The 27,980-nt window shown below is 42.0% G+C and overlaps 1 protein-coding gene across 1 annotated transcript in view; it reads left to right on the top strand.

Moving 5' to 3' along the window:
* The first annotated feature begins 255 nt into the window (after window positions 1-255).
* The window catches only part of drd2l (dopamine receptor D2 like), a 35,994-nt gene continuing 8,269 nt past the window's right edge, over window positions 256-27,980 (top strand). The window contains exons 1-5 of the mRNA XM_077221662.1: window positions 256-383; window positions 16,475-16,845; window positions 17,779-17,888; window positions 19,383-19,519; window positions 22,896-23,101. Coding sequence (XP_077077777.1) covers window positions 356-383; window positions 16,475-16,845; window positions 17,779-17,888; window positions 19,383-19,519; window positions 22,896-23,101 — 852 coding nt within the window. The 5' untranslated portion in view covers window positions 256-355. The remainder of the gene's footprint in view (window positions 384-16,474; window positions 16,846-17,778; window positions 17,889-19,382; window positions 19,520-22,895; window positions 23,102-27,980) is intronic.

Raw genomic sequence — 27,980 nt, 5'->3', positions numbered from 1 at the left:
TTATTTCGATTTGAACTGACAATCAATGCAAATAAATAAACGTTATTAGTTTATCGCCGCTTCTGTTCCCGGCATGAGAAGAATTAAGCTGCTTGAGTTATTATGGATCCTTATTTAGATACGTCTTTTCACTATTTATTTTATAACTGTTAATGAAAATGGATATAAATCGGACGAATAGCCAGCAGGAGCGGTTGGCTGGGCGGGAGGAGGCGCGCGCCTGAGGAACAGAAGATCAGGTGCATCTGCTGCAATGTGCAGGATTACTTCATCTGCTGCTTCTCAATCATATCTTTGTTCCGATTCTCCATTAATATGAAAGCAATATCTGTTGTTTCATTGTAGGACTGTTGAGATGCGTGTGAAGCTCCTTCTAAATGACAGTAAGTCACTTTACCTTATTATTCTTCATATTTTTTCTCGTTCTGCGCGTTTTGAGTACGGGGCAAGTTGTCACATGGTCTGTAACTCTACTTCGGATTTTGCATGTTGGATTTAAACTCTTAAATTAGAATGATTTCTGATTTCATGAATTTTGTCTTTCATAGACGCTTTAAAATTTAGCTGAAAAGTCTAGAATAAGCAGATTGTCATTGTGACAACATGCCCCACTAAGGGGTCAGTAAAAAAAGAAAAGAAAAAGTGACACTTTGCACTGCATGGTCTCCTCTATATCTCCAATTATTGCATAGATGGGGGGGGGGGATGTATGTTTCAATTTTACTGATAAAAATCATTAAACCTCATAATTAATATTGTCACTTACACGAAATTAATTATTTCTATATACTTTGTGTCTGTGATTCAAAATTCATAAAAAATTTATTTTCTACAGAAAAGTAGCCTAAAACGGTTGGGTCTAAAGCCTGAGACCCTGCTTTAAATGTTTTTAATTTAATCCAAAGGTTTTCATTACTAACAAATGACATATTTGAGTAGAAAGTTTAAATGAAAACCGAGATGAATGCGGCAATCTCTCCAAAGGGGATCTTAAGGATCCTTCAATGGAGAAAGAAGAAAGAGCCATCTGATCAATGAGACTCAATTTTACATTAGTCACACAAAAATAGTGCAAAATCCCAAATATTGTGAACTGTGACCACCCTTTCAGTTTTAAATATTTCATTATTTTACCCCACTTTACTGTATAACTACATTTTGTTTCCATTTTCTCCAATTATTTGTTTATTTCTTCTCCTTTTGCAGTTTGTCTTGCATTAATATACATGATGTAAATTTCAAGAGCTTTCCTATTAGCAAAAAGAAAACCTTTTCCTCTTGATCACTTGTCTGGTAATAACATTTGTAAAGGTGTTAGTTGTATGGGTTTGTGCGCATCCCTGCGGCCCTGAACAGAGGAGTTGTCACATAACAGCAAAAAAATCAAAAAATCTGGTGTATTAAATGCAAACAGAGCTTAAAAAGCTTCTCATTTTTGATGCAACAATGGCGCATTTGTGGACATTCACTGACTCTAATGCTGCCAGGATTTCACTTCTGTAGTTCATGCATTACTACACTATACTGCTACTCCCATATACGTATATGTACAGATGCAATAATCAGTTATATTTTTATTTGTGGTTTTCATGCACATTATGTGTCAAAGTTTATATAGTTACAACTACGAATCATTCATATTTTCATTCATCTATTAAACTTTTTGAACGATCTTTGTTGTTCACTAACTGGTAGAAGTGCTAAAATATGGATCTGAATTTCGAGCCCTGCGGTGGTTAATGAAGCCGTCAAGGCATTGGAAATGATTGACACATTCCCCTGCAGCAGATGAGAAACCTTATTACTGGCTATCTCTGACCCGTTAAAGATTCATCTGAGCTCCACATGGGCCTTGAGCAACGGCACGCTCAAACACTCTTGCATCTCATGAAACCTGTCAAGATCATCTTCATATTGCAGCCTGTTTTTAGGATCATCACGTTAAACATGAAATCACTCAGTTTGAGTTCTGCACATTCCGGGTCTTAAAGGGTTAGTTCACCCAAAAATGTAAATTCTGTCATTATTTTCTCACCCTCTCGTCATTCCAAACCCGTAAGTCTTTTGTTCTTCTTCAGAACACAAATGAAGATCTTTTTGATGAAATTAAGAGCTTTCTGTCCCTCCATTGACAGCTACGCAACTACCACTTTGAAGCTTCAAAAAGTTCGTAAAAACGAATCCATATGAATTGAGTGGTTTAGTCCAAATTTTCTGAAGAGACTCGACCGTGTATGAAGAACAAATTAAATTTAGGCTTTTATATTCACAAGTAAACATTCATCAACTCACACATCAGTTGTGATAAACAGAAGCTCAAGCATGTTGGCTTGGCGTGTGAGAACCAATGAGGTTCATTCTCGTGTTATGCAGCATGTTTGAACTTCACAAGAACCAATGAGGTTCATTCTCGTGTTATGCAGCACATTTTAACTTCACAAGAACCAATGAGGTTCATTCTTGTGTTACGCAGTACGTTTGAGCTTCATCAAGAACCAATGAGGTTCATTCTTGTGTTACGCAGTATGTTTGAACTTCATCAAGAACCAATGAGGTTCATTCTTGTTACGCAGTATGTTTGAGCTTCATCAAGAACCAATGAGGTTCATTCTCGTGTTATGAAGCACGTTTGAACTTCACAAGAACCAATGAGGTTCATTCTCGTGTTATGCAGCACGTTTTAACTTCACAAGAACCAATGAGGTTCATTCTTGTGTTACGCAGTACGTTTGAGCTTCATCAAGAACCAATGAGGTTCATTCTTGTGTTACGCAGTATGTTTGAACTTCATCAAGAACCAATGAGGTTCATTCTTGTTACGCAGTATGTTTGAGCTTCATCAAGAACCAATGAGGTTCATTCTCGTGTTATGAAGCACGTTTGAACTTCACAAGAACCAATGAGGTTCATTCTCGTGTTACGCAGTATGTTTGAGCTTCATCAAGAACCAATGAGGTTCATTCTCGTGTTACGCAGTATGTTTGAGCTTCATCAAGAACCAATGAGGTTCATTCTTGTGTTACGCAGTATGTTTGAGCTTCATCAAGAACCAATGAGGTTCATTCTCGTGTTACGCAGTATGTTTGAGCTTCATCAAGAACCAATGAGGTTCATTCTCGTGTTACGCAGTATGTTTGAGCTTCATCAAGAACCAATGAGGTTCATTCTCGTGTTACGCAGTATGTTTGAGCTTCATCAAGAACCAATGAGGTTCATTCTCATTAGGCTTGCTACAATAGTCGGTAAAATCACTTGCCCACCGCGGCACCGGTGGTATTGATTTTATTGATTATTGATTTTTTTTAATAAAATCATTTAGTTCAGTTAGAGAACAGACACTATTAAACTGAACATCTGCTTAATAAATCATGAGCTGAACGGGAGTCGCAGCACAGATCAGCAACAGGAGTGAGGTTTCATTCATCGCGAGAGTGAGGAGCTGACGACAAGGTGACTGCGGAATATTTGGTGTCAAAGCGTAATGTAAAAGCGCCTATTTAAGCGAATTTGTCTTTGCACTGTTTTGTTGTTGTGTATTTCCGTGCACATTTTAGTTTTGTTTTAAAATTAGCGCCATTTCGCACAACAACAAAACAGAACAAATTCGGCACAAAAACAAAACAGTGCTGCTCCGCACCATTATGAATGCCCGTGCAAACGCATGCATTTTACTTTGCCTTTAAATTAGCGATTTAAAAGCCCTCGCCGGTGATACCGGTCTTACCTGTGTTGTCACACGTTGATTAACCGGTGGGAAAATATCCTGACCATCACATCCCTAATTCTCATGTTTCCCAGCACGTTTGAACTTTGCAAGAACCAATGTGGTTCATTCTTGAAGTTTGAACTTTAAACTCTGTTTAAGTTCACTGATCAATGTTTAATTGTGAATAAAAGCCTTAATTCAATCTGTTCATCATATAAAGCTAAATTCATATGACCTCATTCATTTACAATCTCTTTATGAACTTTTGAAGCATCAAAGCGGTAGTTGCTTAGCTGTCAATGGAGGAACAGAAAGCTCTCAGATTTCATCAAAAGAGATCTTCATTTGTGAATGAAAGTCTTACGGGTTTGGAACGACACAAGAGTGAGTAATTAATGACAGAATTTTAATTTTTGGGTGAACTAACGAAACAACTTCAGCTGATGCCTGCCTGTCATACAGAGACACATTTCAACATCCAATCAATTAGTTCAAATCAAGTCCTGAACTACACATCTTTTTTCTCATTAAATATCCCGTTTTACTGTAAGAGGATTTTTATGACAATTATGCACATTTTCCTCCTAATTGTCATTTTCTAGTTACCTACTCATTATCCATTACCCATTTTTGGTCATGTGACATCAGGCATGCAGGATTTTGGTTTGTTTTTTGTAATATTTCAGATGTGTGAGGGGTGTTTGTTTTTTCTCAGTATCAGTAATGTATTGCAAAAGCACTTCTCATTACTGTAAATTGCTAAAAATATATCATTAATAATTGTATGTAAATTGTAAAGTATGCATTATGCTAGTGATTTCTATACAGTAAAAAAATATTTTATGAATATAAAATGAATTTGGGGTGACCCACTGTAGGAGAAAGTGTGCACTGTGCTTAATTGTCATTAAAATAATGTCACAATGCAAATTTAAAATTTTATAAATGCTCCAATTCAGTTTCTTTCTGGTTTGAAGTACATGTAGGATGTTTTCATGAGGACTGAGAAAAGCCATTAAAACTGATCATCAGCTGCAGAAATTTTTAGGAGATTGATGTGATTATTAGATTAGGAAGCAATTATTCCTCTGCAGAATCAAACTGCACGCAGAGCTATTCATTTTTGAGTGCATACATTCATTAGCTAATACTTAATTATCACACATGCATCATTTTCTCATCAGTGATCAGTGTTTGTGTCTCTGTAATGACAGATTCATCAATGCTCAAATGAAATACAGATACGAGAGCTCTCATTAGTGTGTATTGTCCTGAGTGATTCCTGATTAACAGGCGTGAGGATGAGAACAGAAGCTAAGATAGATTCCCTTCTGCATAATGTGTCGAGTGCCGCTTTCCCTTTAATCAGGGTCGGACCGTCCGCTTCACTGCCGCGCAGCTGCAGCCTCGTTTGCATAATTCGTTTAAATGAACTGCTGCCCTAAGAAACATCTTAATGTTGGGATGGTGGTCTCAGTGAACCTGAAAAGATTTGTTGTGCTATTTGAAGCTGCATAAATTGCTTTGTAAATGCAGTTGTTTGACCATGGACTTAGTGTCGTTGTGACTGTGTGCATTGATTTACACTCCTTTACTAATTGCTTTTCCTATTTTTCATTGCTTTTTCTTAATTGTGTTCATTTGAAATTTAAAATTCAGGGGACAACAGCCCTTATTTTAGAGCATTGTTACTGTTCGTTGTGCACTAAAGTGTTTAATATGTTACTTCGAAACTTTTTTACACTGAAGTTTTTACTGTGAGCTGAATGGTGGATAAACATCCTTAAAATGCCTCAAGTGCTTCCAAGGCAACTTGTTTTTTTCTAAAAGTTTCAATAGACTATTAGATTAAAATCCTGCTTGTTGGAGAGGCTGTGGGCTGTTAGGTTCTGATTAGGTGACGGATGAGTAAACCCTTCTGGGTGCCGATAAGAGCACAAATAATGAGGAGACAGGTGATCAGATTAATTCTTTGTATTGGAGTAGATGAATGGGCCACAAAGGTATATTCAATGATGTACATAGTCTGAAAGATAAATACAATAAAGAGAATGAATAAACTAAATATATAATAAGCATTCACTGTTACATAATGAAAAATAATTATTCCTAATATGCATCATTGACGTTTCTCTACTCAACATCCAGTTAAATGAACAGAAACAAGGTATTCCACAGGGAAATACATGCTGTAAGCGACCATTTGTCATCAATAACATACAATGCCCATATATGGATAACATCATGGCTCATATGAAGAGCATTCAAACAAACATGACGCTAATCAGTAGTCTGGTATTATAACATCTTAACAGACCAACATCACCTCATTAATTACCCATAACACTGATATGTAGCTTAATAAAGAATGAATAACACTTTAAATAATATTACCGATCTGAATAACACAGAACGATCTCTACAGGACATGTCCGGACATGCACGTATGTCACAGACGCATAACTCTGTTCAGATTACGTTTAACACAATTATAATCAAATTGACTTACTTTGTAGGTCAGTTACTAACATCATGATATTACAGCTGCAGCAATCCCCACGAACGAAGGAATCAACAACTCTGACAGCTCGCACAGATCACACATACACAGCAGATAGCGGCAGCGCAACTAACTACTGTACACTGCTCGACATATTACCATGACTACGGTTTCAGAATAAAAGTCCCGACTGAATGAGCCTTTAATACAGCCGCCCCCAAAGATGTGGAGCATCTTTGCTACCATGAAAGGCGACTTCACTAATCAGGGCTAGAAGCATTAGGACCATCGTTTGGTAAGGCCGGCAGGATGACTAGGCGGGCTACCGGTCTGGTATAAACTTGGCCCTTTATCTCCACATCAGCTGAACGGATATGACCATCCGGGCTTAGGTGGGTCTTGATGACTTGTCCCACAGGCCATAAGCTCCGAGGTAGTTGGGGGTCTACAACCAAAACAAATGTTTTCTCCTTCAAGTCGGGAGGAGAGGCTTGCCACTTCTGGCGAGTTTGGAGGCTAGGAAGATAGTCCCTTATGAACCTGGACCAGAATCGGTCCGCTAGGACCTGGGAATGTCGCCAGTGCCGGCGACTTAGCATCTCTGATTCTGGGTAAATGACTTGAGGCAGAGATCCATCAGGCCGCCCCATGAGGAAACTATTTGGCGTCACTGGGTCAGCATCTGCAACATCTGACGACACATAACCCAAGGGTTTTGAGTTCAGGATGGCCTCCACTTCCAGCAAGACCGTCATTAAGACTTCCTCGGGAACTGACTGTGAACCCAAAACCGTGTACAAGGCTGATTTAACAGATCTCACCTCCCTTTCCCAAACTCCACCGAAGTGGGGGGCCGATGGGGGATTAAAGTGGAAATGGATCCTCTGGCGAGCAAGCTGATGCTGTATATCAGGAACTAATGCAGCATAAGCTTCCCGTAATTCCCTTTCACTCCCGCGGAAGTTCGTACCTCGATCCGACCATAACTCAGCCGGTGTCCCTCTTCTTGAGACAAACCTTCTAAGAGCCATGAGGAAGGAGTCGGTACTCATGCTTGGGAGTAGGTCTAAATGGACGGCTCTCGTGGTCAAACATTTAAAAAGAATACCCCAACGCTTCTCCGTACGTCTTCCAAGTTTGACCAGCAATGGTCCAAAGCAGTCCATTCCACAAGAATGGAAGGCAGGCTTGTAGAGCCGCAGGCGAGCAGAGGGGAGATCTGCCATCTTAGGGATTGTCGGCCGGGCCCTCCACCGTTGACATTCTGGACAGTCATGCTGAAACCGCCGAACAGCTTCGCGGCCACGTAGAATCCAGTAATATCTCCGTATTTCCGCGAACAGCCGTTCAGATCCAGAATGATGTAATTTGTGGTCATAGTGGTGAATAATCAAACGAGTGACTGGGTGATTAGGATCCAGGACCAGAGGATGTAAAACGGAGTCCTCAATGCCTGCAGCTCTCCTCAAACGACCTCCTACCCTGATCAGACTACTGGACGGATCCATTTCAGGGGCTAATGAAATTAGTCGACTTTTGGACCTGACTGACTTTCCATTCCCTAACACTTTATAATCCTCAGGGAAGGATTCCTGCTGCACCCGTCTGAGGATATGGAGCTCAGCCTGATGGTAATCCTCAGCCTGTGGAGAAGTCCCTGGAGAAAGCGTAGTTCGAAGTTCTTGGGCTGTCACGTCCAATAGTTCCTGCCAGGTGTGGTAGTTCCATCCATCAGTGTAGCCAGAAGAGGGAGGGAAGGTACTGATCCCACAGAAGGCAGATTTCCGCAGTTCAACCTTGTCTGCTATGGTCTCAGACTTAGGTATTACTGGCCAATACTTGGGATCCTGAAGGAGAAAGGAGGGTCCTTGAGACCATCGGTTTGGTGCAGCAAGATATTGGAGAGGTTTCCCTTTAGTGAGGTCATCAGCCGGGTTGTCTGCCGAGCTTACATAATGCCAAGAACACTTATCCGTCAACTCCTGGATCTCAGCGATTCTGTTTCCTACGAAGACTCTGTATCGACAGGACTCCGAATTCAACCACTGGAGGACCGTGGTAGAGTCTGTCCACAGGGAAATAGACTTGATACGTAGGGTCAACTCGTTCTCAAGTAACTTAGCCAACTGTGCTGCGACTAGACTTCCGCAGAGTTCCAGTCTTGGAATAGAGTGAGCTCGTCTAGGAGTAACACGCGAGCGTGCTATGATGAAGGACAGGTAGGTCCGACCTTCCTGGTCGGTAGTCCGGAGGTAAGCCACCGCTCCATATGCCTGCTCAGAGGCATCCGAGAAGATATGTACCTCATGGGTAGCTCCACTCATTCCAACTTCAGTAGGGACATAAGGCCGGGGAAAGGTGATACAAGGGAGGTATTGGAGTTCCTCCTCCCAAGTATTCCAAGACTGGAAGAGCTCAGGTGGTAGGTTGGGATCGTCCCACCCTCTCTGTTTGTTCCACAGTTGCTTAATGATGACCTTTGCTCGAGTCGTATAAGGTAGAAGCCAGCCAAGAGGGTCGTATTGGGAAGCTAGGACCTTATAGATATTCCTTAAAGTAGGAGTGTTATATATCACAGGTCGGTGCTTGTAGGACAAAGTGTCCGTCTGCCAGTTCCAGCTCAGACCTAGCGTTGATTCAGGGATGTCTGACTTCTCCTGCGTCAACCACAGTTCCACACCCACAGCTCGGGCATTGGTTGGTAGGTGACTCACCACACCAGGATCACTGCAGGCCCACTGGCGAATTTCAAATCCAGCTCCAGAAAGGATATTTCGTAGTCGATCAATCAAACTTCGCGCTGCATCAACAGTAGGCAGGCTCTGTAGGCAGTTATCGACATAAAAACATCTCTCCACCGAAAACCGAATCGCCTCATCTGTCTGGGGATGTTGCTGTACATGGCGTTGTAGTGCGTAGGTTGCACAGCATGGACTGGAGGTCGTGCCAAAGGGTAGTACCTGCCACTCAAGAATCCTGGGTGCCTCATCCATCTTCAGGTCCCGCCAAAGGAAACGGAGTAGAGGACGGTCCACAGGTAGAAGGCGGACCTGGTGAAACATCGCCTTGATGTCCCCACTCACTGCCACAGGGTGTTCTCTGAAGCGGATAAGAACGCCCAACAGCGAGGCCCCAAGGGTGGGCCCTGGCAACAGGTACTGATTGAGGCTTTGTCCTTGATACTGATGGGAGCAGTTAAAGACAATGCGGAACTTTCCATTGTGACTAACAATGTGGTGAGGGATATACCAGCATTCAGTCGAATCAGGTAAAGGGTCAGTCGCTTCCCGAACAGCTCCTGTCTCAATGAGTTTCCTCATTTCCTCTTTATAGACCTCAGCCTTTACAGGGTCCTTCAGCAGACGCCTTTCTACACTGCGAAGGGTAGGTAGGACTGACTCCTTAGGTGCATTCAAAAAAGGCATGTCCTTTTGCCGCAGTAAAGGCGTAGCTAACCGATTGATACCCTGCATTTGATGGGTGAGAGTTTTAGTTTCAAGCAGCTGAAGAGCCTCGTGATCTTGCTTGGACCGGGTTACATCTTTACCCTCCCACTTCGGAACCGCATCCAATTGCCACAGGCGTTGAACGTTCTGGAAAAGTTCATCCTGAATTGGATCCATGGATGTTAACAGGCATTGCCGTGCTGCAGGAGGCCACCCCATGGAAGGAATGGGGCCCTGAAGCGTCCATCCTAGGCGTGTATGAACTGCAGCTGGCGCACCCGGGCCGCCCCAACGGACAGGCTCCGTCGGAATTATGAGATGGGGCTGATCGGAACCGATGAGAAGTAAAGGCTGGACGTCAGTAAGTGTACTGATTGGAAGACCCCGCAGATGTCTGTACTTCTGACGTAGCTGTTGTACAGGGTAAGACTGGCGTGATAGGTTAAGACGATCTGCTGTAAAGGCATGAGTGATCTTATAACTTGTTTGGGGTTTACAGAGGGAAGAGATTTGAAAGGATATGGAAGAACCATGAAGGACCTGAATATCGTCTCTCACTGTCCGCAATGGAAGATCTTCAGGGACACCCTTGATGCCCAAGGCCTTAACTGCAGTGGAGAGCAGAATAGTCCTCTCCGAGCCGTCATCCAGGAGAGCGAAGGTGTCCAGGGTGCGATCTTCATAATGTAAATTTACAGGAACCACTTTGAGCATAACTCGACCACTGACAGAGGGTTTATCCAGGAAGAGCCGATCTGGAGAGGAATTTGTCAGGCAACTCTTCTCCACTTGAGCTGAATTCTCCCTTGGGGATAGACCAACATTCACCTCATGAAGAGGGCGGAGATGGGTGCCTTGGCAGAGGTTGCAGGGCTTCTTAAGGTCACACTGAGCAGCATGGTGTGCCCTAGCGCATCGCCAACAACGGTTGTTAGTACGAATCCAGGTTCTGACCTGGTCTGAGGTAAGCTTATTGAAAGATGCACACTGGCTCAGGTAATGCTCAGTCTTATCACAGAATGGACAATAACGTTTCACTTTAGAAGGCTGAGTTCGTGAAACGGGACCCTTCCGAGAGACTGGAGTCTCAACCGGGGGTTCTCCAACCCCATGCAGGATGGTCACAGTTCTCTTTCCAGAATCTGGCTTAGCGTGAAAGACCTTAGACATCGGCTCGGAATCGTAGCTATGGCACCATGTTTCGTAACGGAGCCAGTTTGAAAGGTCAACCAGATTAGGGGTCGTGCCGGGTTGGTGGAACATATGACGACGAAAGTCAGCGCGCAGCTCAGGGGGAAGCTTACCGAGAAGGCGCGCAACATGGGACCCACAACTCAGCTCCAGTTCACCATCGCGTCCCAAGGTTCTCAGTAGGCCCACTAGTGACTGTACCTGTAGAGAGAACCTTTGGAAGGCAGATATATCACCTCGCTTGATGTCAGGACTCTCAAGAACAACAGAGATCCTCCTTAAGGCAAGCTGATGCGGTTGGCCGAATTTCTCATGAAGTGCAGCCATCGTATCAGTGAATGGGGTAAGGGAGTTCAGATAAGCATCCGCGATCATTCTAGCCTCCTCAAGCCTAAGATGATCCACTAAGATCTGGTATTTGAAAAGTTCCGTCCCGTCTGGAGGTAGCAGGTTCTCTAAAGCTATCCGGAGTCGGGCAAACTCACCCGGATCAGGCCGGCTGAACTTAGGTATTGTAGGGGTAGGTCCTCTGTACACATATTCAGACCTGGAAGGTGGTAGAAGGGGTCGATTGGGTTCTGCCTTTGGCGCTAAGGTAGGACGAATCGAATAAGCAGGCACCGAGCTGAACCGTGGGGAGATAGGCACTGACGTGCGGTTGACAGGTAAAGACATGCCCGCAGGTGTTAGCAACTCTTGAATCTCTTCAGGGGTAGGAGGGGGGGGAAATCCCCAAACATCAGGAAAGTAATGTTGAGGAGGGCGTGACTGAGTAGCTGCGGAAAGGGGATACTTCCTGGTCCCTGGCATCACAGGTGAGTAAATCGTGGCACCCGTATCAGACAACGCAAGGGCATCCACCCGTGTTCTCAGGTCAACGTCAGGCTCAGGCCATGGCGGTGGGGGAAGCTCAGCGACGTGTCCCTTTTCCATTAAGGTTGTGGATTCATACGGCCTCACGGGGGGACTGAATAACTGAGACGCTGTCGGCTGTGCTGGCGATAGGTTGTCTCCTTTAGCTTTACTGAGATCGACTCTAAGGGACTGAGCCTCCTGAACTAATTCTCTGACTTCTGCACGGACTTCTCTCAACTCCCTTAAGTCAGCCTGTAAAGCTTGATGTGTCTGCATTAGTTGTGCATGCTCCTGGCGCAAATGCTGTCGCTCACTGTCATGTGCAGAGGTGGTGAAATCAGCTGCCGAAGGTGACGAGAAGGATCGCTGAGGAAATACAACAGGCTGTGGAGGCATATAACTCGAGGACATGATCTGTGAGCCACCAGAACATACCAGGTCACCACCAGGGGCAATGGCGTAAGGCTGGAAGGATGGGGGAGGAGTCCGATGGACAGGTGCCTCCCAGGTGGGTTGTACATCATGCTCAGCGACAGGTCTGCCTCGGGTATAGTGTACCTCATACTGCTGTAGGTAAGCTGGAGGACGAGTATGGCGCTTAGGGCGAGTTCCTCCAATCATCTCCTCATCAGAGTCCATAACTTCAGAAGGGAATACTCTATCCGGCTCGAAGGACCAATTTGTTGGAGAGGTTGTGGGCTGTTAGGTTCTGATTAGGTGACGGATGAGTAAACCCTTCTGGGTGCCGATAAGAGCACAAATAATGAGGAGACAGGTGATCAGATTAATTCTTTGTATTGGAGTAGATGAATGGGCCACAAAGGTATATTCAATGATGTACATAGTCTGAAAGATAAATACAATAAAGAGAATGAATAAACTAAATATATAATAAGCATTCACTGTTACATAATGAAAAATAATTATTCCTAATATGCATCATTGACGTTTCTCTACTCAACATCCAGTTAAATGAACAGAAACAAGGTATTCCACAGGGAAATACATGCTGTAAGCGACCATTTGTCATCAATAACATACAATGCCCATATATGGATAACATCATGGCTCATATGAAGAGCATTCAAACAAACATGACGCTAATCAGTAGTCTGGTATTATAACATCTTAACAGACCAACATCACCTCATTAATTACCCATAACACTGATATGTAGCTTAATAAAGAATGAATAACACTTTAAATAATATTACCGATCTGAATAACACAGAACGATCTCTACAGGACATGTCCGGACATGCACGTATGTCACAGACGCATAACTCTGTTCAGATTACGTTTAACACAATTATAATCAAATTGACTTACTTTGTAGGTCAGTTACTAACATCATGATATTACAGCTGCAGCAATCCCCACGAACGAAGGAATCAACAACTCTGACAGCTCGCACAGATCACACATACACAGCAGATAGCGGCAGCGCAACTAACTACTGTACACTGCTCGACATATTACCATGACTACGGTTTCAGAATAAAAGTCCCGACTGAATGAGCCTTTAATACACTGCTGTTACATGACTCATGCGTGACTGTTTTGTTTGAAACTGCAGTCGTGCTGGCTTTGGAAGTGCTCGGAAAATGGCTGCGTTGTAGTTCACCGAAGGGCTGATCGTGCATGTGTGTGCGTGCTGGGAAAATAATTTAAAGGGATAGTTCACCCAAAAACGAAAATTCTGTCATTAATTACTCATCCTCATGTCATTCCAAACCCGTAAGACTTTCATTCATCTTCGGAACACAAATGAAGAATTTTTTTTTAAATGAAATCTAAGATTTTATATCTTTGTATCTCCATAACCGCAGTCACCCCCTTCTATGAAGGTCGACATATTGTGTCTTCATGTTTCTACCGTAGCCGACAGCGAACACACAGCGCTACAGAGTAAGTTTCATCACACACCTTTTCAGTGGTGTATAAAGACCTTACTTAATGAACCATTATATTTGTATTACTTTAGAATGAGCAGTTTCTATCTACATAAACCGTGGATCCCCTTACATTGAAATGTGCCGACATGTTTCTACAGTGGCCCTAAACGGACAAACGCGTTTCGTTACTATGTTGCTCTTCGTGCAAGGAAGCAAGCTTAGTTCAGCGAATAAAACACTGACACAATGATGAACAAGTAACAATAATATTCGCAATAACATAGTTTTAATGAATAATTAAGTAAACATAATTTCTTAATTTATCCTTGTAAAGAAACCTCATTGCTGAAAAGGCTACTCTCTGCTGTCTCAGACGATGACATATTTTCCTGTCGGCCACCGTAACTTTTGTTGGTTGCAATTCGTAACCTCACCACTAGATGCCGCTGAAAATCTCACACTGCACCTTTAAAAAGTTCATAAAGAGATCTAAAAATAATCCTTATGAATTAAGCGGTTTTGTTGTAAACATTGATAAGCGAACATAAACAGACGCTCAACAATACTTGCTTAATGCGTGAGAACAAACTTTACTTAACGTAACTTTACTTTTCATTTATTAGTTAAAGCTCAGTTGAAGTTCTTTGATACTACATCAATGACTACTAGCCTATATAACAAAGTTACAAAGTCTAACAGTAGTAGTCAGGTAGAAAAAATGAATAATCAAGCCTAAATGTAAAATAACACTATTTGTTCACTGTACAAATTAATAGTTTCATCTTTGTTAAAGCTGTATTTTGTTGTTTTATTAACATTAATGATACAGTTGCAACAGTTAATATATGATATGTGTGCTTTAAGACTGACTGCACGGACCGAAAAAATAAAATGCACAGCGGCAAACCTGGCCTTACCTGACTAGGCTACTGTACAATTTTATCATTGTAATAAAAAAACGCAATTTGGCACACAAATTAAAGTAACAGTAAATACTAATTAATGCCTATTGCACTTTATTTTTTTGCAAAAAGAAAGAAGGCTCGAATAAAATAAGTCATTCACATTATAAGCTAATTAACTTTTTCACTGTCACTGAAAAGAGTGACAGTCACTGTCTTTTTCAGGCTGACAGTGCAATTCATTTTATACCAGCAGGCCTAACAATCATACAAGAAATAAACTATGGAGCCTCGATATTACAGTTACACCGATTCTAATTCGCTAAAAGTTCACTGCACAACTGTGCAATGTGCATGTGCATGTTCACATTTTTAATTGTCCATAACAAACCCAAAAGTTGCCTGATTGCCTTGCACATCTAATTAATGGGCAAAGTTTTCAGTGTATATCGTTAATAAAGTGGATCAAATGGATGTTAGTGTTTCTCTAACAGCTTATTGACGAGGTGTTGATGTAATAAACCAGTTACACATGTGCCCATGGGAAATATCCAGATAAGGGCTTTGCAAAATGGTTAATGAATAAATAATGACACAATTGTAATTTTTGGCTGAACTATTCCTTGAATAGTTTTAGAGTCCTTCACAAGGTTATTTTCGTAAACGAAACTGAAACTAAGACTTAAACTATTGGTCAAAAAACATTTTCGTAAACTGAAATAAAATTAAAAATTCATAATAAATGAAAGACTAAAACTAAACTAAACTAATAACAGTTACTGAAAAACTAACTGAAATAAAATAATAATCAGCAAAAATAAATAATCGTTTTCGTAATTAGTAAGCTCTTTACTTTGACGGAAAATCTGACCTGTGGCTGTTTAAGGAAATGCCTGATACGGTGCTTGGCGTCATACGTGAAGAAGTTGCTGAGGCGATTAACCGCTGTCCTTCTGTGATGCGCTCAATGAAGGTCCGTAACGTAGAACACATGGCTAGTTCTAAGCGCTGTTCATAAAGAATGCGTCTGTTGCATTGGAATGGGTAATAACACAAGGTAATAAGACGGAAGTTGGACTTTTTTAGAATGCCGTTTCATTTGCGAGACGCGGGTGCAACAGCAAAACACGTCCGTCAAGCACAAAAAAAACTTTAATTTAGACTACTAGGCTAAAGTAGGCTACTCTATGTTTCAGATGTCATGTTTTCATGAAGGTTGACAGGGTGAAAGGTGCATTTAATATTATTATCCACGTTGAAACATTTCCCCGCAATGTATGGAATACCAGGACACGACACACACACACACAAGTGCGCGCATACATACAACACACACACACACACACACACACACACACACACACACACACTGATCCACTATCTTTGTGGGGACTCTCCATAGACGTAATGTTTTTATACTGTAGCCTCAAACAAACTGTATATTCTGTCTCCTTACAGTACACTAACCCAACCCCTAGACCGAGTGTTATGTACCAGTGGTCACTCTGCTACATTTACAGCTGAAAAAAGTAAACTAGGCATGCTTAACAAGATTTCATCTTTAATATGAATTAATTTGTCTGAGTTTTTTCTTGTATACTTTTAAGTTCCATTTTTTGGTGCTTTGTTCAATCTCAAACCATTATTTTATTTTTATTATTAAGATGTACAAGAGTTAACTGTAATCTGGGCAAACATTACACTTTGCTGAAATTAAGCGTCCCGCTTTGGTCTCCACTGGAAGTGTTTTGTTTGTTCTGCTAAACTATAATTACTAAAACTAAATCTGAAACTAAATAAAATAAAAACCAAATAGAAATGTCTTTGCAAAATAAAAACTAAACTAAAACTAACAAAACTATTAATGAAACTAACTGAAACTAAACTGAAATTTAAAGCAAAATTGAAAACGATATTAAAATAAAAACTAATTTAAAAAAGCAAAACTATAATAACCTTGGTCCTTCATGTCTTGCCAGGTGCCCAGAGGATCTGCATAATGCCTCTTCTCGACGTAACTGAAGACAACTTCTCCATCGCTTCCCCAACCCGGAATTCATCTCCAGCTCTTTCTTCCATGGCGTTTTCCTCCGTCTCTCCATCCCTGTCCTCGTTTCTCCCACATTCAAACTGCTCCGTGGCTCCATCTCCCTCCTCACCGCCGTATAACTTCTACGCTGTGTTGTTGGTGTTGCTGATTTTTTGCGTGGTGTTCGGTAACGTGCTGGTGTGTGTGGCCGTGTCCCGAGAGAAAGCGCTGCAGACCACCACCAATTACCTCATCGTGTCACTGGCCGTGTCGGACTTGCTCTTGGCCACACTGGTGATGCCCTGGGGCGTCTATCTGGAGGTAAGTAGAGGTACTAATTGGTCAATTTAATTGGTAATTACATGTAGTTGCAACCCTGATAAGCACATAAGTAGTGCCGTATGGAATCTGTTTCCAAAAGTCTATTTTTTTTTTTTTTTTTCATTTTTCTGGATTCCATTTAAGTTATCAAAAAGCATGTCTAAAATTGAATCATCTATCTTATAGAATTTAACAAAAATGTATTAAAAGTTTAATAAAAACTAGGCTATATTTTCAGGGCCTTATGAAATCATTTCTAAGAAATCAAAAATAAGTGTTTTCCACTTATTTTTTTCATGGTTTAATTAGATCAAAAAGCATGTCTAATCAATTGAATTCCTAAAACTATTAATAATTCAACTTTCGGAAAAACGAAATAATTTAACTTTATTTTTTTAAATAGAGTCCTATAAAAAATTCAGAAATTCAGTTTAAACTTTTCTGAATTTATGATTTAATTTATTATCAAAAATGGTGGTGTTAGCAAATGAAGGCATGAACCATTTAATTAAACTTTTAAAATGTAACAAAATGAAAATTAGAAAACAAATCATTTGTTTTTAGTTTTTTGGCAAACAAAGTGGTGCACAACCGTTACTGTAAAAATGAAAACATGGAAGAAAAAATTCGATATTCCTTGAAAAAAGTTCATATTTTTACTATCATTACATTGAGAAGTACATTCTACTGTACAATAGTAATATATTTCTGTCACAATTTCTTCAAGTTTTAGTGATTTTTATGACCGGGTTCTGTGATGCATTTGCATTTTCCATTTCGCTGATAACACTGGGCTCTATATAAGAACAAAACAAACCGTGATTGGTCACTGTACACTTCTCCAGCTTTCTACGTGGCATAAGCTGATTTTATGCTGATATTTCAAAAAGCACTGATGTTTGATGTCTAACGAGAACACATGTGTTTGTACAGGTTGTGGGTGAATGGAGGTTCAGTCGGATCCACTGTGACATTCTGCTCACCCTGGACGTCATGATGTGCACTGCCAGCATCCTCAACTTATGTGCCATCAGCATCGATAGGTGACCCATTCATTCACCGTCCCATTTACATCCCAGTTGACTCATTGACTAATAGCCAAAGCGATGCATGAATGAAATCCTGTTCTGTTTTTAGTTTTTTTGGAATAAAAATAAGAATGATTCTGTTTAACATTTTAGCATTTAACATTTCCTAATCTGGTTTGCCTCAGCGTTTGTTTGGAGCTTTGCTTGACCTGAATTTATCTTTGGTTTAAACGCACTCCTGGCAATTACATGCCAGCAAGGCAGAGGAGATTATAAATTATAAATCCTGCAGTGTGTTAGAGGCACTTTTTTCCCTTGTGGAGAATTTTAGTGAATGCTGCTCCTCATTAAACCGGCTCTGGAAATGTGCTGGAAAATTGGAAGTACATTAAAGTCGATAAGCATGAATAACTTATAGGCCTATAGAAACGGGCTGCAGGTAATGTGCTGTACTTCTCAGCATTGTGGATTATGCTTGGCCGTTATATAAGCGTACAGCATCATTACTGTACCTGAGAATGTGGTAAAAAGAAAAATGCCCCTCTTATTCAAATCCACATTTTCAATTTCAACCATTACATACAGTATATTCAGAAGCGGTTTACGTTTTTACTAATCACAGTATTTCTACATGAAAAGGCTTAAATGAGAGGACAGTGGTGCTATTCTTACTCAACACAAAAAAAGGGCTTTAAATGAGTTTCTGAAAGACTGTCTTTCATGTGATGCACAACCTTTAGAACAGACACCTCAAACTTTTCAATGAATGAATCTGCTCATGTTGTGGTTAAAAGACATTTCTATAAAGTGTTCGGCAGACTTTTAAAGGTACGCTCTGGTCGTTGGGTTTTATTCTCTCAAATAACGCGACTTAAAATGAAATGCACTCCACTCCTCTGTTTGTTTCCTTCCTTCCGATCGATGTTATTGATGTGTACGGATTGACAAATGCAATAGAGGATTCATCATATTGATTGAAGCGCTGTGGCTGTATTGAGAATAACATACTGGCTTACTACTCTGACGACTCCTTCAATATGTAGCATGTGTGTCATGCATAACTTTGAAAGTGACCTACTACATTAAAATTTGACCTGACCTTACATTTTCTGGATGATGAACCAGAAGTAACATCAACTGCTATGCTGTGTTAATTGAGTTAAATATTTTTAGTGTGGTAAACTGAAAAAAATTAATTTACAGCCCTCATATATATATATAAGTGCTAAATAACTCTCTTTGTTGATAATTGGACGGCACTCAATGTAGAGTGCAACTGCTTGGAGTGTTGCATAATAGAAACAGTTTTCGCTATTTTTAAAAAATAGTATGTACTCGGTGAGTAAACTAGTATTCCCTTCTGAACATAGCCTGACTGTCTGTCTTGTATGTCATCAATGTGACATAATATTTGATTTGGTACACCTGTAATTTGAAAACACGTCTGCATTTCACTTCAACAGCAGCATGTTGCACATTCATCTAAACGTGTCGTGTGTCGATGTGCAGGTACACGGCCGTGGCCATGCCCTTACTCTATAACACGCGCTACAGCTCCAGAAGACGGGTCGCTCTGATGATCGCTATCGTCTGGTTCCTGTCATTTGCCATTTCCTGCCCGCTGCTGTTTGGTCTCAATAACACAGGTACAAAACACTTACCTGGACATTGTAACTAGTTTTATGACGAAACTGTATTGATAGAATCGTAGTGCCTTGTTTTCTTTTATATGTACACTCAACATTAAAAGAATGTCCTTAAAATCACTCAAAACTCATATGATGATCTGTGAAACTCAAAAGGAGAATCTTCATGCATTTCTTTGATATATAGCAACAGTTCACTGTAAAAAAAAAAGGTGACTTAAAAACAACCAAATTTTTTTCTGTTTTGTCATTTTTAGCAGTTTTAAATGCTCAACTATTGTTATTGTAGTTAATACTATAGTTATAGCTATTATATTGCTGGGTTAAAATTTATAATCATTTGCAGTATGACTACTGTAACAACACATGCAACAGTAATAATCAAAAGGAAAACATTTATTAACAAGAAAAACCCAAAAATTGACAAAAATATTGGCTAACATTTACGTACGAGTGAGGAAATAGTGCAGAAATAAACAAATTGCCTTTGAAACGTTTAAAATTGAATAACTTACATTTAACTCTTTCCCCACCAGCGTTTTTTTTTTTTAAGTTGCCAGCCACCACCAGCATTTATGATAATTTTCACAAAAGTTTCATGGCCCCCAGAATATTTTGTTGTATGATGATCTGAATATCTCCAATATGTGAAAATAATATTGCATCTGCTTTTAAACAAAAAAACAAACAAAAAACATTTTATCCTTATTTCATGCTTTTTTTTATCAACACTTGATTGTGGGTAAGTTTAATAAAAAAAGCAACATTTTGAGCAAAAAGCTGAGAAAATCGCATTTTTGTCAAATACTACGTCTGGATCGGATTCAGAAAGATGATCATAACATCAAAAGTCCATCAACATTCTCAACCAAGCATTTGTGTTGAAAAAATGTACCTGGGTGTTTTAGTGTTCAATGCCACCATGTCAGTCGTGCTGATTTGATGGAAATGCGCCCGGAATGAAGAGCTGAAATTCTTTTAAAACAGTGAAACCGTCATCACTGCTCAAAAACTGTCGAGTTTAATATACAATTCTTCTTCCTCCAGCTCTCTAGTCCGTCCAATGAGCCTGACCTCTGTCTGAGTTTTCATGAACTTCATTTGTTGAAACAGCAGAGTGAACTTTGTGCTGAATTTCATCCAAAGGGACGTGGCTGGATTCATGCACTTGTAATGAGGTTTCCCTCCGTGCATAATTACCATTTCTGCACTCCAGGCAATATGTGTGTGTTCCTTTGTGTTAAAGCTCATGTGACTGTGTTTGATATGATGTGATAAGGATTTGGAAATAAGAGCAAATCCCAACATCCCTCCAAAGAACACAGCCTCCGAGCAATCCCTAAAAAAATAATTTTTAGCCCAGTGGGAATCATTACGGATGGGTTACAGTAGCTGTAAATTATTATGCATTTATTATTAGTAATTTTTTCAGATTGTGTGCCCATTCAAAAGTCTCCATTTGCACTACATTCTCTGTTTCATTGGTACTATTCATAGATGCCACCTACGTCACTAGAAATAGAACGCCTCCGGGCAGCTATTTCGGACTAACAAGACCAGGCTCCTATCTAAATGAATGGGCAGTCAGAACTGCACATTCACTGGTCACCGGGACATAAAAACTGCATGCATAGAAACAGCAGTAAAATATGATAAAAATCGCTGGAAAAGTTTGATGACTTTGCCCCAAAATAAGGTTTAAAACACCTTTTCCCCCACAGGTTATGATTTTACTACACATGCGTAATGGTTCTCTCCCTCTCTGTCGTGCGCGCGCTACACGGTATGAAGCACAGTATGTGCTCGCTCTTGCTCGCTCGCTCTAGATTCCGGGAGATTTGAACTAATTTGCGGGCATCAGGGAGCCGCTATCAATATGCGGGAGACTCCGGGAACTTCCGGGAGACTTGGGATGTCTGATATTTACACAACTCACACATACACTGCATATCAAATCTGCCGCCTTTTCAAACAGTAACGTATTTTCCGCTGTCGCAAACCTCAACTGTGCGCATACGTCAGTGGAACCAAACGATAGGCTTAAATGTTTCCCGGCTTGACTGTTAAAAATAGACGATTGGCTTTGCAGCGGGAGGGGTGGGACATGTGCATACAACCGCCATCTTTGGCGTAACGGATTTTCCCTATATAGTTGTATTGAGGATCGAGGAAGTGGCATGTCTCTATATAAATAGTCTCTGGAAACGGTTATAGATTAGGAGAAAACTGCAGCTTTACCGAGCTCAGACAGAACGGCCAAGCTGTGATATAAACTAAACACTATTGGCTATTTTATAAAAGGGGAGAAGCTGCTCGATGTGTCCCGCCATCTCTTCCTGTTTCAGTGGAAATTACTTAGACACATTGAATAATGCTGTATGTTTCAAGGCAATTCAGTGGGCCTTTTATGTAATATGTAGCGATTGCAGCTCCTCAGTATTGAGAAGCCTCCACTTATCCACTATTTGTGTCTTAATTTAAAGTTCGCGCTTGTGTACATATATACATATATATATGCTCCTCATGTCAAACCAACCTTGACAACAACGTAGAGGAGGAGGAGGATTGAAACACCTCCCTGACTGAATTTCAATTAGCGAGCTCCTCTTCAGCTCAAGTGGCATCTGCGCTTGCATACAGAGTCCTTCACAGATTGTCTCAGCACGTGGTGCTTAAACAATAAAAGCTCAAAAGAAAAAAAGAAAAAATATGCAGCGTTCATCAAACATGACACTTCCACTGTGAGCAGTGGGAAATTATGTTAGCAAGAACCATTGAGTCAAGGTCTAAAAACTTTTTAAAGAGAACCTATAAAGAATTTTTTCTTTTTTTTGTTACATTTTCAGTTTTTCTTTTAGTGTGTAATATTGCTGTTGAAGCATGAAAAATGTCTGCAAAGTTACAAAGCACAAGGCCACTCAAAAGGGAGTTATTCTCTGTATCAGTACGTACTGTTTCTGAACTCCAGGAACAAACACGTCACAATAATCCTCATTTATATAATTCCCACATATGCAGAATGACGGGGCGTGGCCTGGTTGAGTTAGTTAGTAGTGTGTTGAAACTCGCGGTTATGGTTAGAGGCGTGACACTCAAAGCGGTTGACCAATCACAACACACTGGTCCATCTGACCAATCAGAGCATTAGTTACACTTTCCTGAAGGAGGGGCTTCATTGAGACAGAAACTAAAAATTGCGATACTGACAGACTGGGAAGAGAGGTCCTGATATAAAATATTTGAAAAATAAGGTGGTTTTTGAACATTTAAGCATGAAAACAAAATCAAGACTTTGCTTTAACATTCCTTAAGTAGTTGATGTAAACTGCATGTTTGCATGAGATTCACTCTTGTCCTTTCTATCTTTCATATCCAGCCAGTCAAGAAGGGAGAGACTGCAGCTTTGCCGACCCTGCTTTCGTGATCTACTCTTCTGTTGCTTCCTTTTACGTGCCCTTCATTGTGACCGTGATGGTGTATGTGCAGATCTGCGTGGTCCTGCGCAGACGGGGCAGACGCACTGCACCTTCACGCAGACACGGTCTCCTTCCAGAACCCAGAGATGGACAGAGATCTCGCAAGGTGAGGTGGGAATATCCTTTCACTAGAATTTTACTAAGCCCTAACCTCAGCAGTTCTTCAATATTTGCTTACATCCTTTGGTCTTGCAAAAAAAAAATTGACTGAAATTTCAGCAATTTTCATTACATTGCACAGAGAATGCTACTTTAGTTGGTGCCATCAAAAGATTTGAAATTGTAAATAATGGTACACTACCGAGACTTCCTTTCAAAATAGTAGTCCACAAAACAATTCACTCATGAACACAATCAAATTAATACATTTACTCTGTAAGCATATCATTTAACCGTGACTTCAAAACTGAGAAATGTACCAGATCATAATTTTTTTTGTGTTCAGTTACACCCCTAGCCAGTGTTGTGCCTGAACGCGTTTATTGAACGTTCATGAACTCGTTCATATTTTGGGTGAACGTGAACTGAACGTACTGTATTACTGCCTGGTGAACGTTACTGTGAACGCGTTCATTCTGCAGTCTGTGAACGCATGCTCTCTCAGTTTAACTTCGTTCAATCGGGTGCCAGATTTCTAGAGTCTTCCAGGCGAAAACCCGGCTAAAACACACCGTAAACAGGCCTAATATGTAGCGGAAAAAACACAATCTGGCAACACCAGCCACCAGTGTCGCACCGCCGTCATCAAAACAAAAACCAGCATGGAGGCGATAGCAGCATATAGGCGACGAAGCAGAAAGGAGGGGTTGTATGATAGTATAAAAGAGTTTTATGACCAGGTCGGTGAGGATGGAACAAATATTACATTTCTGTGCAAACTTTGCCCGCCGGCTTTCAAAAATAAAATACGCACTTCACTCACATCCACAGCAAACCTAAAACGGCACATTGAACTGAAGCACCCAATGAAATCTGACACATAGTTCAGTGTTAAAACTGATAAAATAATTGCTGTCTGTAGTTCTGTATGGGCTGTGTCAATCATTTTGAAAAATATTAGCTCACAGCAACATATGGAAAAAAAGAACTATGAACTAGTTCATTTTTGGAAGTATGAACTATGAACTGAACTAGTTCATTTTAAAATGTGTGAACTGAACTTTGAACTAGTTCATGTATAAAGTGAACTTTCCCAACACTACCCCTAGCAATGCATCAAATCAATATAAAGTGACCGTAGCGTTTATATTGTTACAAAAGATTTCTATTTCAAATAAATGGTGTTCTTTAAAACTTTGTATCAGTTTCCATAAAAATATGTAGCTCCTGAACTGTTTTCAACATTGATAATAAGAAATGTTTCAACATATTAGAATGATTTCTGGAGGATCATGTGACACTGAAGACAGGAGTAATGATGCTGAACAAATAAATGCAGACTTGTTGAGCATATTGGTGTGTGTACACCAAAAGTGAAGCGAATATTCGCATAACGTTACCCGTTCTAGATTACTCGCGGAATGTTTATTGTTTTCCGCGTTACTCGCGCGAATAAAAACATTTGCGTCTATTCGCGTCTTTGCATTGACTTTGTATGTAATCTACTTGTGCAGATAATTAAATTAGCTTTTGGTGTGCACACACCATAAGGCCCTGCCCCAAATGGCACACTCCGGACTTCTGGACTTCCTCAGAGTCCACACTTAGGTGACGTCATGTAGTGCAGACCTTTAGGGCCCTTAGCGCGAGTCCGCGAGGGCGCATTGTCACGATTCATGAATTCGCTGTTTCCTTCAGGTCTCGTGTTATTGTTTTTCTGTGAGTATGAGCGCGTGTGAGTGGGCGTTACCGCTCGTTTAGCAGATCAGTCAGCGGCTGATCTCATTATCAGCGCCAGTTGCTGCCTATTCACCTCACTATAAAGACTCATCACAATCTCCTCTCTTTGTCAGATCGTTGGTTTGGTGTCCTCTGTGTCGTGCTTCGTGTCCCTGTTGCAGTCTGTTCCAGTTTGAGTTCCTGTTCGGTGTCTTCGTGTCCTGTCTCGTCTGGAGTTCTACCTGCACTGGATTCACCATCACCCGCACTGGATTCACCCTCACCTGCACGCTGACCACTGAGTCCCTGCGCCACCATCTGCTGAGATTCCTCGAGTTTGTCTTTGTGTCTTCTGACCCTAAATAAAAGAATTAACTTACACTTGCTTCCGCCCTGTTCTTGTGACAGAACGATCTGACCCTCATGGAAGCAGCAAGCTAAACTTCAGCTACCTGGGAGGAGTTCGTTAAAGTCAGCATTTTACGGATGGATACCCAGGAAAGGAACATGAATGATTCAGGCCGGGCTATTCAAGCTCTTGTGGCGCAGGTGTCCGAGCTCACCCAGCAAGTCCAACTTTTGCGGGTTCCCACTGCGCCACCCACGCCGCCCGCTCCTCCTATACCACCAGAGAGCGCCTTCCAGTCAGAGCCCAGACTGCCAGTTCCTGAAGCCTATAATGGTGAGCCAAACTTTTGAAGGGCATTTCTAACACGCTGTTCTATGCACTTCTCTTTGCAACCCAGGACCTTTTCCACAGAACGAAGCCAGGTGGCGTTTGTGCTCACACTCCTGACTCGAAGGGCAGCTCTGTGGGGGACGGCTGTGTGGGAGAACCAAGATCCATGCTGTGCCTCGTTCCAGACACTCGCCGCCGCCATGAAAGGAGTTTTCGACCGCTCGGTCGCTGGAAAGGAGGCAGCAAGGATGCTAGCGGATCTCAAGCAAAACGAGAGATCAGTATCTGACTACTCTATTGAGTTTCGGACTTTGGCGGCGGAGTGTCAGTGGAACGAGGAGGCGCAGTGGGACATGTTCCTGCATGGGCTGGCTGACCGCGTCCAGAAGGAGATTTATGCACTGGACTTACCCCCCACCCTCAACGAGTTGATCGATCTGGCACTTTGTGTAGACTCTCGACTCTCCCGAGTCGAGGGTCGGAAGGGACCTGCTCGGGGTTTCGGAGCAGTGGAGACTCCGAGACTTAACAGTGTGGACGCGGTCAGCCCTGTCTACGATCATGAGCCCATGCAGGTCGGTCGAGCTCGGCTTTCCCGGGAGGAGAAGGAAAGGCGGAGGTCCCAGGGCCTTTGCCTTTACTGTGGCTCTGCAGGACATTTCGCTTTCAACTGCCCGGTAAAAGGGCAAGCCCGGCAGTAAACCTGAGGCTACTGTCGGGTGGGATCTCCGCTGAGAAGACCTCATCAACATCAACGCTCCTCCCGGTAAGACTCAGGTGGTCAGCTCACACTCACGACTGTCAAGCACTACTGGACTCCGGGGCTGAAGGTAACTTCATGGACTACACTTTTGCACTCAGGATTCAGGTTCCCCTTCTACCCCTCAGTCACACCATCGCAGTGCACGCGCTCAACGGACAAACACTCCCCACTATCTCTTATACCTCTGGACCCCTCACACTCAGCGTATCCGGCAACCATTCTGAAACCATCTCTTTCTATATCCTGGACTCCCCCCTGGCACCCATTGTTTTAGGTCATCCCTGGCTCATCAAACACAACCCCAAAATAGACTGGCAGCAGAGATCAGTGTCTGAATGGAGCAGTAAATGTAATGAGTCCTGTCTTGTGTCTGCTTGTCCGTCTGTTTCTGTTTGTACGTTTCAGGAGGAAGCAACGGACTTGTCAATCGTGCCCACGGAGTACCTAGACCTGAAGGAGGTGTTCAGTAAGTCTCGTGCTGCTTCTCTCCCTCCGCATCGTCCCTATGACTGTGCTATAGAGTTATTGCCAGGTACGTCTCCGCCTAAGGGCAAGTTATATTCACTTTCTGTCCCAGAGAGGGAGGCTATGGAGAAATATATTTCTGATTCTCTAGCAGCGGGGTTCATCCGTCCCTCCTCTTCTCCAGCAGGGGCGGGGTTCTTTTTTGTGGGGAAGAAGGATGGGTCTTTGCGACCTTGTATTGACTACCGGGGGCTGAACAACATCACGGTAAAGAATACTTATCCTTTGCCATTGATGTCTTCTGCCTTCGAGAGGTTGCAAGGAGCATCTATCTTCACAAAATTGGATTTACGTAATGCTTATCATTTGGTCCGCATCAGGAGGGGGGATGAATGGAAGACTGCTTTTAATACCCCCAGGGGGCACTTTGAATACTTGGTCATGCCTTTCGGCTTGTCCAACTCCCCAGCGGTCTTCCAGGCACTCGTCAATGACGTGCTGCGAGATATGGTCGACCAATTCATATATGTCTACCTGGATGATATATTGATTTTTCTTCTTCTCTCCAGGAACACGTGCAGCACGTTCGACGAGTGCTTCAGAGACTGCTAGAGAATGGGCTTTTTGTCAAGGCGGAGAAATGCGCTTTTCATGCACAGTCTGTTCCTTTCCTTGGGTACATTGTGTCGTCTGAGGGAATGCGTATGGATCCTGAGAAGGTTAAGGCTGTGGTGGATTGGCCAAGTCCAGATTCCCGTAAGTCCCTACAGAGGTTTCTGGGGTTCGCCAATTTTTACCGGCGGTTTATTCGCAATTTCAGCCAACTAGCCTCGCCTCTGACCGCCTTGACCTCCCCCAGAACGGCGTTCAGGTGGTCAGACGCAGCGGAAGCTGCGTTTGCCAAACTGAAAGGCCGCTTTGTTTCAGCCCCCATCCTGGTTACCCCTGATTCATCACGTCAGTTCGTGGTGGAGGTCGATGCGTCAGAGGTGGGGGTAGGTGCAGTGCTATCCCAACGCTCTCTCACAGACGACAAGATGCACCCAGGCGCGTTTTTGTCTCATCGATTATCCCCTGCCGAACGTAACTATGATATTGGTAATAGAGAGTTGTTGGCAGTCAAGTTGGCATTGGAGGAATGGCGCCACTGGTTAGAAGGGTCGGGGGTACCTTTTGTCGTCTGGACAGACCATAAGAATTTGGAATATATCAGAACTGCTAAAAGATTGAACTCTAGGCAGGCTCGCGGGGCACTTTTTT

The sequence above is a fragment of the Siphateles boraxobius genome, unplaced genomic scaffold, assembly GCF_051911475.1.
Source record: "Siphateles boraxobius isolate OS27281-9 unplaced genomic scaffold, OSU_SipBor_1 84, whole genome shotgun sequence".
NCBI lineage: Eukaryota > Metazoa > Chordata > Actinopteri > Cypriniformes > Leuciscidae > Siphateles > Siphateles boraxobius.
Note: the sequence above shows the minus strand (reverse complement) of the source record. Positions and strands in the feature narration are given on the sequence as shown.